The following is a 14,936-nucleotide window of genomic DNA, read 5'->3' as shown; positions in this document are numbered from 1 at the left end:
GAGGGGGTGGGGTTCCACTTGGTCCTAACGCCCTGGGGGAAAAAAAAGAAATAAGACCGCGCGCGCGCGCGCGCGTGTGTGTGTGTGTGTGTGTGTGTGTGTGTGTGTGTGTGTGTGTGTGTAAGATGGGAATTGCTGCAGAAAATGCGGGTGTCTTAGCTGGGAGGAGAGCAGCAACTGGAAGGTTGGGGGGGGGGTGGTTTAAGATGCTGGTTCCCGAGTCCATCCCCAGCCACTTGTCCTATTGTGTGAGAAAGCAGCTTTGGAAAGGGGCTGCAAACTGGGTCTCTGTTAAGCTGACATTAAGCCAAAGACGGGCTGTCAATGAAGGAAGAAGACAGCTGCCTGGTGCCTTTCTTTCTTGATTCAACCATTACATTAAAAAAAAAATTAAATCCACCGTATAATATGATTAATAAAAAAAAAACATCCCTCCATCCACCAGATGGGCCTCAGAAGTTCGTTGAGTGACGGTTCAAATTTACAACGGCACTGAAAAACGTTGACTGTATGTCCATTTTTCACCGTTGCAAGCTTTACAGCGTCCCCGCGACCCCGCGGCCACAATTCGGACGCTCGGCAACCGGTCTCGTACTTACGACCCTGGCTGGGTCCCACGGTCACAAAAGGAGTCACACAACCCTCTTTTGCGACCGTCTGACAAGCAAAGTCATTGGGGAAGCTGGAGTCGCTTAACAAATGGCTTACTAACATCAACCGCAGTGAGTCATTTAACAACTAGGGTGAAAAGGGTCACTCAACGGGGCAAAACCCATTTAACAAAGGTCTTGCTTAACCACGGAAACGTTGAACTCCAATATAGTCATAAGCCGAGGACGGCCTGCACACAATCAAGCCGGTCACTTGATCCGTTCTGCCTCCATTCGGGGTCCCCCTTTCCCAGAGCTCCGTTGTTTGGAGGGATTCGAATACGGGGCGGCATTCTCCACCCCAGCAGATATTCTCAGGGGTGGTTTCCCGTGTCTACCTGAGCCACAGGTACCCCACCGTTGGACCAGTCACAGGAGGCAAACATCTGTCTCGCTTCGGAAGAGGTGGGAGGACTCCTTGCGTTCGCCAAAGGTTGGGATAGGGGATTGGCACCACAAGGTGATCCCGCCCAAGACTAACACTTCTTCCAGCCTGCCTTTTAACCTCCCTCTGGGAAAAAATGTTTGGTTTTCCTGTCCCCTTTCTGCTGTTCCAAGGCAGCTGAGATCACAAGTCCGGGTTTCAGAGTCGCATCCTGATGTATTTCGTAGCAGAAAGAAAAAGCTCCAAGATCTAAAGAGAGACTCCAGGAAGGGCCACTGATGCACACCCTAATGCAGTGGTTCTCAACCTGTGGGTCGGGACCCCATTTGGGGTCGAACGACCATTTCACGGGGGTCGCCAAACAACGCAGTTCGCCATTTTTTCCCCCCTTTTCCTTAGCTGTGCTACTCCCTTTTATTCTATTGGCTTTTGAAAGCCAATTGAATAGACTCTCTTGAATAGATTCTAATTCTATTGGCTTTCCAAAGCCAGTAGGAATTGTCCAGGCTGTCTCTGCTCTGCTGAGCCCGCCAAACATCCCAGTCTGCAAACGGTGCTGCACCAGTTGAGTAGTCCTCGACTTACGACCGGTGGAGTAGTCCTCGACTTACGACCGGTTGGGGGTCGCGGCATTAAAAAGGTTGAGAACCACTGCCCTAATGGTTCATGCAACACCTTTGATCTCGAGCGAGATCTGTTTGATCTCTACCGCAGGTTTTTTTTTCTCAAGCTGGGCAGCTTTCAGATGTCCAGACTCCAGTTCCCAGAATTCCTTAGCAGTAGGGCAAAAATCACTGCCAGGAACGACTGGGAAGAGCTGGCATCACCCTCACCCCCTTGCAGATTTGTCACACACCCCTGTGAATGCGCCCTCACCCAGTGCTTCTCAACCTCCGCCCTTTTAAGAGGGGTGGACTTCAAGTCCCAGAATTCCCAGCCCGCCGCGAACTCCGGGAGTTGAAATCCATCCATCTTTAAATGGCGTTCGTTCAGAAACACTGGCCTAACTGGCGCCTGAAATATCCCCGGCCAGTTCTAACCGTAGCCTTCCTCTTTCTCTCACAGTTGGCGTGGAAAGCTGCCGGCCTTGTGAGGTAGGCCGGGAGAGGAATCAGACTCCGCAAGCAAACTGGATTCTGCTTTATTGCGGCAGATCAGAATAGCCGAATCTTGAAAACCTGATAGAATTTGTTTTCCTCTCGCGATCTTGAGTTTCTTTCTCACCTCTTCCTGCTCTCCGGGGTTAAACTGATGTTCTGTGACTGTTCCCGCCCTCCGTCTTTCTCTGCAACGGCAGCCACAGAAGGGGTAGGCAACCTTGGCTCTTTTAGGACTCGTGGATTTCAACTCCCAGAATTCCTGAGCCAGTTAAGCTAAGCTGGCTCAGGAATTCTGGGAGTTGAAATCCACGAGTCCTAAAAGAGCCAAGGTTGCTTACCCCTGGGTTAGGCTAAAATGTGCTCGGCTGCCGTTATACTGCGGTGGATTTTGTGAGCACAGCCAGCGAGAGGCGCTACAGGTGGTCCTCGATGTACGACAGTTCAGTTAGTGACCGTTCCAAGGTACAACAGCACTGAAAAAAAGGGGCTTATGACTGTTTTCCCACACTTACGACCGCCGCAGCATCTCCACGGAGGGCTGACCCTCTCTTTCCCCCACCTTTGGCTTTTCAAAAGCTGATCATGTGACCCAGGGACGCTGCAACCGTCCGAAGTACATGCCAGTTGCCAAATGTATGAATTCTGATCATGGGGACGCTTGCAAAGGTCGTTCACTGTGAAAAACGGCCTCGAGTCGCCCTTTTCATGCCGTTGTAACTTTGAACGGTCACTAAAAGAACTGTTGTAAGTGGAGGAGGACTTGTTTGAAGTTGCAGCCCTGAAAAAAGTGACTTGGCAATTGAAAAAAAAATTGGACATAGGATCGTTTTTCACGCTTAACGCCTGTTGCATCACCCCCCCCGTGACCAAAGTTCAGATGCTTGGCAACCGACTCACAGTTATGATGGTTGCAGTGTCCTGGGGGGGGTGTCATGTGATCCCCTTTTTGCCATCACCCGTCCAGCAAAATCAATGGGGAAGCTGGATTTATTTAACAACCGTGCGGCCAACTTAACAACTGCGGCAATTGAACAAGCGTGGGAAGAAAGGCCGTAAACTGGGGCAAAGCTCACTTAACAACTGCCTTGCTTAACTTGGGCTCCACTGTGGTCGTAAACTGAGGACTGCCTCTATTTACGGAGGGAGAGTAAACCTTCTAAACATGTTTAGAGACACTTTGCCCCACTATGACAGAGCAAAGTTAAAGCCTAGCCATGAAACCTTGTCAGCCGAAGGGGGGGGGAAAAAAGAGGAGATTTTATTACAATTCAACAAAATAAAATCTAGTCGGGTTTTTTTTGGGGGGGGGGCCTATAAGAGCAAAAACGAATACACCAATTGCCGCTTCGTGCCACGTTCCCCACCACCACAACCTTGCAGAGTAGGCCGGGCTGACCGTCTCAGCGTCTCCCAGCGAGCTTCTGTGGCTGAATGGCTGAGCATCCCTGGTGCCCATCCATCTCCTTTACCTGCTCCTTCTCTGGATCTCACCCACCAGGCGGAGCAGGGGGGGGGCAGGGGGGAACACCTTCTGCCAGATGTACAGCTCCCTCGGCCAATGACGAATCACAACGGTCCCAGGTATGCCGGGAAAAGCTTCCCTCCCTCCCCCCTCCCCTTAATCTGTTTGCCAGAGATGCCATCTAAACGCGCTTCGCCACAACCGATGCCAGGGGAAGTCTGGACACGGAGCCGGAGGCGGCCGGCTGATTCCTCCTTCGCAGTCAGAAACTGGCCAAGCCCAGGAAGGGCGTGCCCGCCCCCACCCCTGCCCTGGCCAAGCCTTTCTGGAGGGGGTGCTTTGGAGCCGACCCCCTCCCCCATCCAGGAGCGGAAGGGCAAAGGGCAGCCAACAAGCCACGGTCAGTGGGGCGACCCCATTGGCAGGAAGAGGGGCCTCTCAGCGGCTTCAGACGCTGTTGGGACCCACCTCCCCCCCCCCCGCTGGAAAGCAACGCAGGGAGGTTGGAAAACTCCCCCCCCCCAAATACAACGGACCCCCGTGCTGGAAAGCAATGCAAAGAGATGGGACCGCCCCCCCCCAGTCCGGCCGCCTTCCCATACACACCGGACTTCCGTGTTGGAAAGCAACGCCAGGCCATAGGTGCAAGGACGGGACCCCCCCCGGGCTGACCCCCCCCTTGGGCTGCAGGCGCATCTCCATCCCTTGGTTAGCTCCCCGCGCGGCCCGAATCACGCGCGGCCGAGTCTCCCCGGAGTCCGCCGTGGCTGGGCCGGCGACCCGAAGGGACCTGGCCCCGAGCACGCCTCACCTGTGGGATGCGCTCCCTCAAGCGGCGGCCCCCGGCGCCCGCACCTTCCCGGCTGGCTCTAAGCCTCTCCTTGTGCGCGGTGCCGCAGCATGGAGTTAAGCAAGGATGCCCGATCCGCCTCCGCCTCTTCCTCCTCCTTTTCCTTCTCCTCCTCTTCTTCCTCCTCTTCCTTCTCCTTCCTCCTCCTCTCCTTCCTCCTCCTCCTCCCTCCTTCTCCTCCTCTTCTTCCTCTTCCTCTCTTCTTCCTCCTTCTCCCCTTTCTTCTCCCCTTCCTCCTCCTCCTCTTCCTCCTCTCCTCTTCTTCCTCCTCCTCCTCTCCTTCCTCCTCCTCCTCCTCCTCTTCCTTCTCCTTCCTCCTCTTCTTCCTCTTCCTCTTCCTCTCCTCCTCTTCCTCCCCTTCCTCCGTCTCCCCTTCCTTCTCCCCTTCCTCCTCCTCCTCCTCCTCTCCTTCTCCTCTTCCTCCTCCTCCTCTCCTTCCTCCTCCTCTTCCTTCTCCTTCCTCCTCTTCTTCCTCTTCCTCCTCCTCCTCCTCTCCTTCTCCCCTTCCTCCCCCTCCTCCTCCTCTCCGCTGCTGCCCCACGATGCTCCCGGCGCCTCGACCACCTGCTCCGACCGCGCACCGCGCGCGCTTACCGAAGCCAGCCCAGCTCCAAGCGCGGCTGCCGGCGCTGCGTAACGAGGCACAGGACCAAGCGCTGCAAGGCGCGGGCAGGGCGCTTCTCCCCCGGCCGAGAGGCGCAAAGGAGCCCAGGCGCCGCCAACGTCGCGAGGAGAAGGGGGTGGGGGGTGGGGCGGGGGCGGCAGGGGGCGGGGCGCCCGTTATATCCGTTGCGGCCCCGCCCACCCGTTCCATTTCCCCAGCTCCGTCCGGGAGCAGCCGCAAAGCCAGACGGTGAGGGGGAGGGGCGTGATTTGGGAGCCCCCCCCGGGGGTGCGGGGTGGAGCAACTGTGGCGAAAGGGGCGGGGAAAGGAGAGAGTCAGCCCTCCTGGGGGCGGGGTCAGGACAGAAATGTCCTCCCTTCCCCCACCCGAAGAGGGGTGAGGTTTTTTTTGGGGGGGGGGGAGTTAGCATCTTCTCCTTGGTTACTTCTGCTGACAGGTCTAACCAGCCGTGCAGAAGGGTCCTCCATCTCTGAATGGGGTCAGAATAACAGTATAAAAGAGTTGGATGGGACCTTGGAGGTCTTCTAGTCCAACCCCCTGCTCAAGCAGGAGAACCTATACCAGTGGTTCTCAACCTTTTTAATGCCGCGAGCCCCAACCGGTCGTAAGTCGAGGACAACTCAACTGGTGCAGCACCGTTTGCAGAAGGGACTTTTGGCGGGCTCAGCAGGGCAGAGACAGCCTGGACAATTCCTATTGGCTTTTGAAAACCAATAGAATTAGACTCTATTCAAGAGAGTCTATTCTATTGGCTTTCAAAAGCCAGCAGAATAAAAGGGAGGAGCACAGCTAAGGAAAAGGGGAAAAAAATGGCAGACTGCGTTGTTTGGCGACCCCGTGAAATGGTCGTTCGACCCCAAATGGGGTCCCAACCCACAGGTTGAGAACCACTGACCTATACATTCCAGACATTCTTAAAAGCCTCCGGGGGATGAACCACCCACAACTTCTGGAGGCAAGTTGTCCCACTGGTTAATTGTTCTCACCAGTTCTAAGTGTGATAAACGGTCACAGGCCACTTTTTCTCGTGCCGTTGTAGCTTTGAGTGGTCACTAAAGGAACGGTTGTTAAGTCGAGACTTACCTCTCTTAAAGCAGGGTTTCCCAACTTGGCAGCTTGAAGATGGGTGGACTTCAACTCCCAGCATTCCCCAGCCAGCAAAGCAAAGGTCGCTGGGGAATGCTGGGAGTTGAAGTCCACCCATCTTCAAGCTGCCCAGGCTGAAAAACGCTGACATTCATGTGAACCGAATCCTTGGGTTGCTGTATATTTTGCACCTAGCTGGAGTCCTGGAATTCCACCCCAGATGCTACCTTGGGCCCTGTTAGCCCCCCATCTCCCTGCCTCGCCTGTCGTCCCCTTCTCTCCTGGGGTCTCACTCCCTCCTTTTCTCCGTAGGATGACTGACTATAATGGGCAATGTTCAATCCGAAGCCACCCAAGAATCAGAATCGGTCAAAGACGGGGTGGACAAAACGAACCCGGACACGAACAAATCAGAACGGGAATTAAGCAAACATGGTTTGGGCAGCCGGCCCCCTGGTCCTCCAGTCCCTGAACACAAAGGGGTCAGCCAGACGCTGAACAGCGAGCCAGGGGGAGGGGACCGGCAGACCGGAACGGCAGAGATGGGGAAGAACCATTCCAAAAAATCAAAACTCAAGCTGTCTTCTGTGTGGACCCAGAACTCGGTCAGTGCTGGATTGAAGGAGGCCAGCCTTTGCGACAAGGACCTGGGGACAGAGAAATGGGGCTTGGCTTCTCTGAGCAGGGCTGACCTTCCCAGCGGACCGGGGCTCCCAGAGGACCCCAAAGGCCTGAAGATGGTGCTCAGGCCCTCTCCGGCAGCAGCCCCCCACCCTGACCCCCAAGATCTGAGTGCCAAGAAGGCTCCGACCAGAGGGAAGGCCAAGGCAGAGAACGCCCAGCTGGCCAAGAGCACGGGAGGAATGCTACTTCAGCCCGGAAAAGCGACCGAAGTCAGCCAAGGAGGAGACCCTCCTAAGGTCGTGGTGGAAACTCAGGTGTGTTGGACTCAACACATTACAACGAGCAGTAAGGAAGGTGTGGAGAATGAGGAGCAACAGCCGGACCCTCCGGCTTCGGCGAAGAAACCGGTGGGGGCAGCGATACCTGACGTGGAGCTGCTGAAGACGGGTGAGGACAACCTGGGAGGGTCTGGCTGTAGACCCCTCAATGAGAAGAATATCTTCAGGCCGGTTCCTTCTGGCTGCCTTGCTCCATCAGGGGCGAAGAAGGTCCCACTGTCGTGGGGGGCTGGCCAGAAGGAGAAGGAGCAGACCAGACAGTCGGACGGTCCCCTTGGGAGCGATGGTAAGTTCCAAGGGCCAGCCGGCGCTGCTCAACTGTCCACGGAGTGGGTAAGCCCCTGCAACAACCCCCCAGAGAAGCTTCAGGCCCCAGAAAGCCACACCAAGACCGAGGCGAACACGGAGGCTCCAGGACCGGAGGTGGTCAATTATGAATCCATCTACCAGGAATTTTTGGACAAAGGGGTGAACCTCTTCTACAGAGTGACCATCCAACCGGGACAGTGGCCCCCCAGCATCGTCAAGCAGAAGCCCAACGTCATTTCCTCCGGCATCTCCTACGCCGACGTCTTGAAGCAGTGCCCCCAGAAGAAGTCGCCCGCCAGCCCCGCGCCCGTCTTGCCCAAAGCTTTGCAGCACCTCAGCACGGCGGGCAAGAAGCTGCCCTGCTTCAAAGGGCCGGAGAGGAACAATCCGGACGAGTTCTCTCCCCTCCGCCAGCTGTTCTTGGAGCACATTAAAAAGGTCACCCCCAAGGAATCGGCCCCGACCACTCCCACCCAACAGGTGGTCACCTTCTTGGAGGAACTGTCCGCCAGCAACCCCAAGCGGGCCGAATGGCAGAGGCCCCGGCCCCCGACGCCATACCCCCAGCGCCGTAAAGGCCAGGGTAAGAAGCTGTCCAAATTTGGCACGGCCGTGTCCCAAGTGGTAGCCTTCCTGAGCAGCGACCCCAAATACGATTGGCTAGTGCACGACGAGAGCGACATGATCCTGGACGAGGTGCTCGGAGCTGGAGAAGAAGGGGCAGCCAACTGCACTGACCTGCCCAGCCCCGGGGGCAAAGGGGCAGAAGGCGGGGGTGCCTCCCAACCAGTGACCGCTCTCTTGTTGGACCAAGCCGTGGTGGCGGAAATCAACGGGAGTCCCCAGAGATCCTGCAGGAAGCCCCAAGGTCTGGAAGAGGGGGGCAAGGAAAGGTCCCCAGTGAAGGGCCTCTCGTCCAGCGTCGCCCAGCATGCCGTCGCTCCACTGGGGAACGATCCACCCCCGGGGCAGTTCATTGGTTCAAGTCAGCCTCCTTCCCAGGAGACCCTGGAGGTCCGGCCGAATTCTTCCATCTATCTCTGGGCCCCGGCGTGCGCTTTGTTGGACCCCGCGGCAGACCCGAAGGTGCCGGCAAGCGCCCCGCAAACGAGGCCCAAGGTCCGCAAGCAAAACCTGGCGGCTCCCAAATCGAAAGAGAAGCTTAAGCCTCCAGGACAGCAGAAAGGGAAGCTGTTGAAAGGGAAAGGCGCGAAGCAGTGGCCCCGCCCTTTCGGCATGAACTCCCAGCTGCGGTTGGACGGGGTCCCTCCTTTTCCGCCATTCGAAAAGGTTGCAAGGCCGTTTTATTTCGGAGAGCCTTTGGTGAGTCCGGTTGATTTAGCTACGCTTGGTGTTTTTTTTTGTCGGTTTGTTGGTTTTTCCCCCAACCCGATCCCCCTATCTACCTCTCCTCCTATCAAGAATGTTTTAGACCAGGGCTTTTCAACCTTTTCACCCATGGTACCACTTTTAGGATATGGCAACATCCGAGTACCGCCAGTCACCTAGCAAGGTGACAAAAACTTGATGACCAAAAAAAAAAGTTACAATGGCACTGAGAAAAATGCCCAAGCCACAGCCGAGCAAGACACCTGCCCGCCCGCCCAGCCACGCTCTTCCTCCTGTCCAAGGTTTTCATTGTTGTGAGCATTTCTGTTGAGGATTGGCAGCGGGGGTGGGATGGGAGGGTGTTTGGTTTTTATTCCCCTCCGTCTGCTGGGTGGTTGCAGCAAGTTTTGGTCACTTCACATGACCCTGGGACACTGTGACTGTCATAAATATGAATCAGTTGCCAAGCATCTGAATGTAAATCACAAGACCCTGGAGATGCTGCAATATTCCAGCTGATCGGCGCTTCTTCTGGGCTCAGCAGAAGCGCCAGGATCAGCGGTGAGCTCCAGCTAGAGACTGGCGCTGATCCTGGTGCTTCCGTTGAGCCCTGACAGCCCTACAGCTCCAGCCATCTCTCGCTCAGGCTTGTGGGGTGCTGCCACCGGTTCAGCTCATTCCCCTCCCCCACTACCATTTTTCTAGGATGGTCGTGTGCCACCTGCCAGGTGCCAATGTACCACAGGTGGTACCTGTACCATTGGTTGAAAAGCCCTGTTTTAGAAACGGCCCCTTTTCTAATTTGAAAACATTTGGGGCTTCCTTGGTCCCCGGAGGGTGGACAGGGCCCCCCTGCGGCTGCAAGGGTGGGACCAGAGGCATCGTTTCGGTTAAACCCCCGGGAGGGTGGATTCTCAATTTGGCATCTCATCTTTTGCACACTGGAAAGGGAGATTTATTTATTTCGTATCCCCACAGCTTAACCCAACTCAAAGAGCAGGAGCAATGAGAAATAAAAAAACCCTAGAGGTGAAGAGATTCAGAAGGTTGCGGCCCAGGGCACCGTTCACGAGCTTTCAAAGAAGGCACTTTTTTTAGCCAGGTGTTTTTAAAATAAAATGACAGTCCCCGACTTACGACAGGTGGCTTAGTGACCCTTCAAAGTTACAACAGCACTGAGAAAAGCAGCTTACGACCATTTCTCACTCTTACGACCCTTTGCAGCATCTCCACAGTCACGTGATTTACATTTGGACACTTGGCAACCGACTCACATTTATGATGGTCGCCGTGTCTCCCGGATTCACAGGGTCCCCTTTTGCCAAATTCCGACAAGCCAAGTCCAGGGGAAAACCTGGATTCACTTAACAATGATGCTACAAATTGAACAACGGCCATGGATTCGGTTTAGCCGGTGTGGCAAGAAAAGTTGTAAAATGGGGCCAAACTCAACCTCCATTTGGTACTCCACTGTGGTCGCAAGTTGAGGACTACATCATGGCTTAGAACTCTGCGCGACGCTCGAGTCAACGAATCTTAGCTATTCATCAGGGTGAAACAAAGCATGACGAGGCAGGAGGTGAACCCAATTGTGTGTGTTGTTTTGTTTTTTTTAAAAAAAGAATTGTTAATTGTTTGAATGCTTTCTTAAATAAGATAGCAGGCCTGAAGCTATACTGAACATTTCTCTGTTAGCCACTTGGGACAGGATAGAAACCAGCTGACCTGTAGCTCATTATATGTCCAGGACCGATCCCTTCCTCTGGACAAGCCCGCCAGCCTTGAACAAGACGCCTCTTCCACCCAGCCTAGTGCCGAACGAGATCTGGAGGTAGACCGATCCCGTGTCCACCACTGGCCGGCTTTCCAGGTTGCCGATTCGTGTCCCAGGAGATGCTACTGCAAACATCAGGAGCAAAGGAAGCTACCCAAGAACGTTCTGGCCTGGTGAGCAGGAACTGGTGCCGTGGCCAGGTGCAAATGGAAAATGGGCTTTCTAGGCTGGCCACGGGCAATAGGCACCAATACAGAGGGGGGAGTATTTATGTATATACACAATAGCACTTTGTATACCGCTTCACAGTGCTTTACAGCCCTCTCTAAGTGGATTACGGAGTCAGCACCTTACCCTCAATGATCTGGGTCTTCATTTTACCCACCTCGGAAGGATGGAAGGGCGAGTCAACTTTGAGCCGGTCGGGATCGAACTCCTGGCGGTGGGCAGAGTTAGAATGCAATACTGCATTCTAACCACTGGGAGGGAGGACGGGCAATAGCACTAGCGCTTAGACTTACATACCGCTTCACAGTGCTTTACAGCCCTCTCTAAGCGGTTTACAGAGTTAGCATCTTGACCCCCAACCATCTGGATCTTCATTTTATCCACCTCGGAAGGATGGAAGGGCGAGTCGACCTTGAGCCGGCTGGGATCGAACTCCTGGCGGTGGGCAGTTAGCCTGCAATACTACATTCTAACCACTGCGCCACCACGGCTCTAATATAAATAGCGTTGTATTTGCATACAAAGATAACGGCATTCCTAGGCTTGGGACAAGCGGCCTGTACAGCTGGCCCATCACGTACGGCCACATTCGAGACCAGAATTTCATGCCATGGTGGTTACGTGAATCGCTGTTGTTAAGTGAATCACGCAACTGTTCAGCAACTTTGGATTGCCCCACTGCCTCTGTCAGAAGCTGCGGGTGGGATGACCCAAAGACACCGCAACTCTTAAGTACGGGGTGGCTGCCAAGTACCAAATTTTAATCACCTGACCTAGGGATGGCTGTGATAGTTGCGTCTGCCAGAATGGATTGTAAGTTATTTTTTAAAATCCCGTTGTAACTTCGAATGGTTGCTAAACAAATGGTTGTTAAGCCAAGGACTACCTGTTTCAACGTCTAGGCCAGTGATGGCGAACCTATGGCACGGGTGCCAGAGGCGGCACTCGGAGCCCTCTCTGTGGGCACACGCACCGTCTTCCCAGCCCCGCCTCCTCCCACGGCCCCCTCCTCACCAGCAGCCCCCCCCCCGGAGGAGAGTCGTCCCTGGGCGAGGCCCACGCGAAGCAGCGCAACCAAGGACATGGTGGCTGAGCAGCGTGACAAGACTCTGCCCTTGCGCCCCGTTGTGCCCAGATGCTACTGCGGGGCATGGGCGGAGGGCGTGACTGCCATGGCGGTGCTGGGCTGCCTGGGTGATCTGTGGCAGGCTGTGGATGTGGTGGGTGGCCCAGTGGGCAGGGCGGAGCAGGGACAGGGGTAGTGGAGCAGTTTTTGGGCACTCGGTCTCTAAAAGGTTCGCCATCAATGGTCTATGCCAGTGGTTCTCAACCTTTTTAATGCCGCGACCCCCCAACTGGTCGTAAGTTGAGGACTACTCAACCGGTCGTAAGTCGAGGTGCAGCACCGTTTGCAGAATGGGACTTTTGGCGGCCCAGCAGGGCAGAGACAGCCTGGACAATTCCTATTGGCTTTTGAAAGCCAATAGAATTAAAGACTCTATTCAAGAGAGTCTATTCTATTGGCTTTCAAAAGCCAATAGAATAAAAGGGAAGAGCCCAGCTAAGGAAAAGGGGAAAAAAAAATGGCGGACTGCGTTGTTTGGCGACCCTCGTGAAATGGTCGTTCGACCCCAAATGGGGTCCCGACCCCCAGGTTGAGAACCACTGGTCTATGCCGACATTCAGACTCGTTTGCGAACACCTTGGCCGGACAACTGCCTCCTCGCCAGGGCACCGCTGGAGGGGTGGCTGCTAAGAAGGCCGAGCTGGTGCCAACCAAGTGGGCTTGTCATTCTTCCCCTTTTGATTTTCACTCTTTCCTTCCAGGCTCAACCCGTCTGCTAACCACCTGACGGAGCCTCCCTGGGTTGCTACTGTCATGCTAGCCGTCTCCTTGGTAGCCGGGACCAAGTTCTGCCTGGATTCTTACAAACAGCAACACTTAGCCAACGAGGACTGAACTACTACTTACTCCACGCTTCCTGCTCAATAAACCTTGTACACCACCAGGGAGTTGCGATTTTGCCTTTGCAGGGGTCTCCAACCTTGGCCATTTTGAAGACTTGTGGACTTCGACTTCCAGCATTCTTCAGCCAGCATACTGGGGCACTTTAAGCAGCCTCGCTGGCTGGGGAATTCAATCAATCAGTCAATCAATCAATCAATCAATCAGAATAGAGCTAGAAGGGACCTTGGAGGTCTTCTAGTCCAACCCACTGCTCAAGCAGGAGACCCTACACAATTTGAGACAAATGGCTGCCCGGTCTCTTCTTAAAACCCTCCAGCGCTGGAGTACCCACAACTTCTGGTGGCAAGCTATTCCACCGATTAATTGTCCTCACTGTCAGGAAGTTTCTCCTTAATTCCAGGTTGCTTCTCTCTTTGATCACCTTCCAACCATTGTTTCTCGTCCTGCCCTCTGGTGCTTTGGAGAATAACCTGACCCCCCTCTTCTTTGTGGCAGCCCCTCAAATACTGGAATGCGGCTATCATGCTGTAGCCATACTTTCCTCCAGACTAGCCCACTCCTGCAATTCCAGGAGTTGAAGTCCCCCCACTCTTTCTTAAAGTTGCCAAGGTTGAGAAACACTGAACTAGGGATACAAAGGTCAGTGTGGCTAGAAGACGTGTGTCCGTACTATCTGCAATCTAGAACTACAGTTCCCGGACAGCCTTGCCTGCAGTCACATGACTTGGAACAGTTTTGAGATTTTAATTCAAGACAGTTTGGCCTTTCCAGATTGGAGAAGGCAGGACTGCAGTTCCCTTTAGAATAGAAATAGAATAAGATAGGAATAGAGTAGGAATAGAATTACAAATAAGAATGGAATAGGAATAGGAATAAAATAGAATAGGAATAGAATTACAAATAATAGGAATAGAATAAAATTACAAATAAGAATAGAATAGGAATAGAATTACAAATAACAGAATAGGAATAGAATTACAAATAAGAATAGAATAGAATTACAAATAAGAACAGAATAGAACAGAATTACAAATAAGAATAGAATTACAAATAAGAATAGAATAGAATTACAAATAAGAATAGAATAGAATTACAAATAAGAATAGAATAGAATAGAATAGAATAGAATAGAATAGAATAGAATAGAATAGAATAGAAGCTGGAAAGGACCATGGAGGTCTTCTTTACTGTCAAATAATCATCAAGTGAGTTTGCCCCTCCTACTGTGGTCATATTATCACACACCCCATTCAACTGGAAGGTGGTCTGTTTGATCTAGGTTTATTCCAGTGTAGGGCAGGGCTCTCCAACTTGGCCACTTTTAAGACTTGTGGACTTCGACTCCTAGAATCACCCAAAGTCTGGAGACTCCTGATGTAGACTCCCAGCCCAGCGTGGCTTGTTTTACAAACTGCAGAGAAGCAAACCACGGCAGAGCCTGAACTTAAAGTGGCTTTTAAGATGATCACGTTTGTAGAAAAAAAGAACAGTATTTAACCTACAACTATTCCACTCAATGTCTTCCACAAACAAGGAAGCATGATCTAATTTTAAAAAAAAGAAAAGAAAAGAAAAATCAACTACCAGTCTTGGGAGAGCTATTTAATTTGGATCCGGTCAGACAGCAAAGGAAACCGTGTTTCTGGTAAAACCAGAGAATCCTGCAGATACTCATGACCCAGGGGTAGGCCACCTTGGCTCTTTTATGACTCGTGGACTTCAACTCCCAGAATTCCTGAGCCAGCCATGCTGAGGGGAAAGGCAGAGGTTACCAAGCTGAGCCAGGCTGGTTCAGGAATTCTGGGAGTTGAAGTCCATGAGTCATGAGGGGGCCATAGTTCCCCCATGCTGGCTCAGGAATTCTGGGAGTTGAAGTCCACCGATCATGAGGGGGCCATAGTTCCCCCATGCTGGCTCAGGAATTCTGGGAGTTGAAGTCCGCAAGTCATGAGGGGGCCATAGTTCCCCCATGCTGGCTCAGGAATTCTGGGAGTTGAAGTCCACGAGTCATAAAAGAGCCAAGGTGGCCTACCCCTGTCATGACCATATAATAAATTGGCCCTGAATACTTAACAGGTTTAAAGGGAGGCTCCGCCCTCCCTTTGTGGTCAAAAAAAGCCCGAGGTCAATCGGCTTCTCTTTCCATGCTCAGAGGATCTCTCTCCACCTGGGATCAAGGAACAAAATGACTCAACGGGACACGTGGG

At 53.3% G+C, this 14,936-nt stretch overlaps 2 protein-coding genes across 5 annotated transcripts in view; one reads left to right on the top strand and one right to left on the bottom strand.

Moving 5' to 3' along the window:
• The window catches only part of SPRED3 (sprouty related EVH1 domain containing 3), a 29,006-nt gene extending 23,853 nt beyond the window's left edge, over window positions 1-5,153 (bottom strand). For both annotated transcript variants that reach the window (XR_005559850.1, XM_039369167.1), the window contains exon 1: window positions 5,042-5,153. The gene's annotated coding sequence lies outside the window, so the exon portion shown is untranslated. The remainder of the gene's footprint in view (window positions 1-5,041) is intronic.
• Window positions 5,154-5,263: 110 nt separating this feature from the next.
• On the top strand, window positions 5,264-12,952 carry GGN (gametogenetin). 3 transcript variants are annotated; one of them, XM_039369164.1, is made up of 4 exons: window positions 5,264-5,300; window positions 6,471-8,752; window positions 10,506-10,705; window positions 12,588-12,952. In XM_039369164.1, exons 2-4 carry the CDS (start codon window positions 6,485-6,487, stop codon window positions 12,718-12,720), a joined length of 2,601 nt encoding a protein of 866 aa, XP_039225098.1. In that variant the 5' UTR covers window positions 5,264-5,300; window positions 6,471-6,484; the 3' UTR covers window positions 12,721-12,952. The 3 variants fall into 3 exon arrangements, with proteins under 3 accessions (XP_039225098.1, XP_039225100.1, XP_039225099.1); XM_039369166.1 differs by lacking the exon at window positions 10,506-10,705; XM_039369165.1 differs by lacking the exon at window positions 12,588-12,952 and having other exon boundaries at window positions 10,454-10,643.
• The last annotated feature ends 1,984 nt before the right edge of the window (window positions 12,953-14,936 follow it).

This window comes from Crotalus tigris, unplaced genomic scaffold, assembly GCF_016545835.1.
Source record: "Crotalus tigris isolate CLP2741 ecotype Arizona unplaced genomic scaffold, ASM1654583v1 scf7180000020990.9691751010:1144802, whole genome shotgun sequence".
NCBI classification, from domain to species: domain Eukaryota; kingdom Metazoa; phylum Chordata; class Lepidosauria; order Squamata; family Viperidae; genus Crotalus; species Crotalus tigris.
Note: the sequence above shows the minus strand (reverse complement) of the source record. Positions and strands in the feature narration are given on the sequence as shown.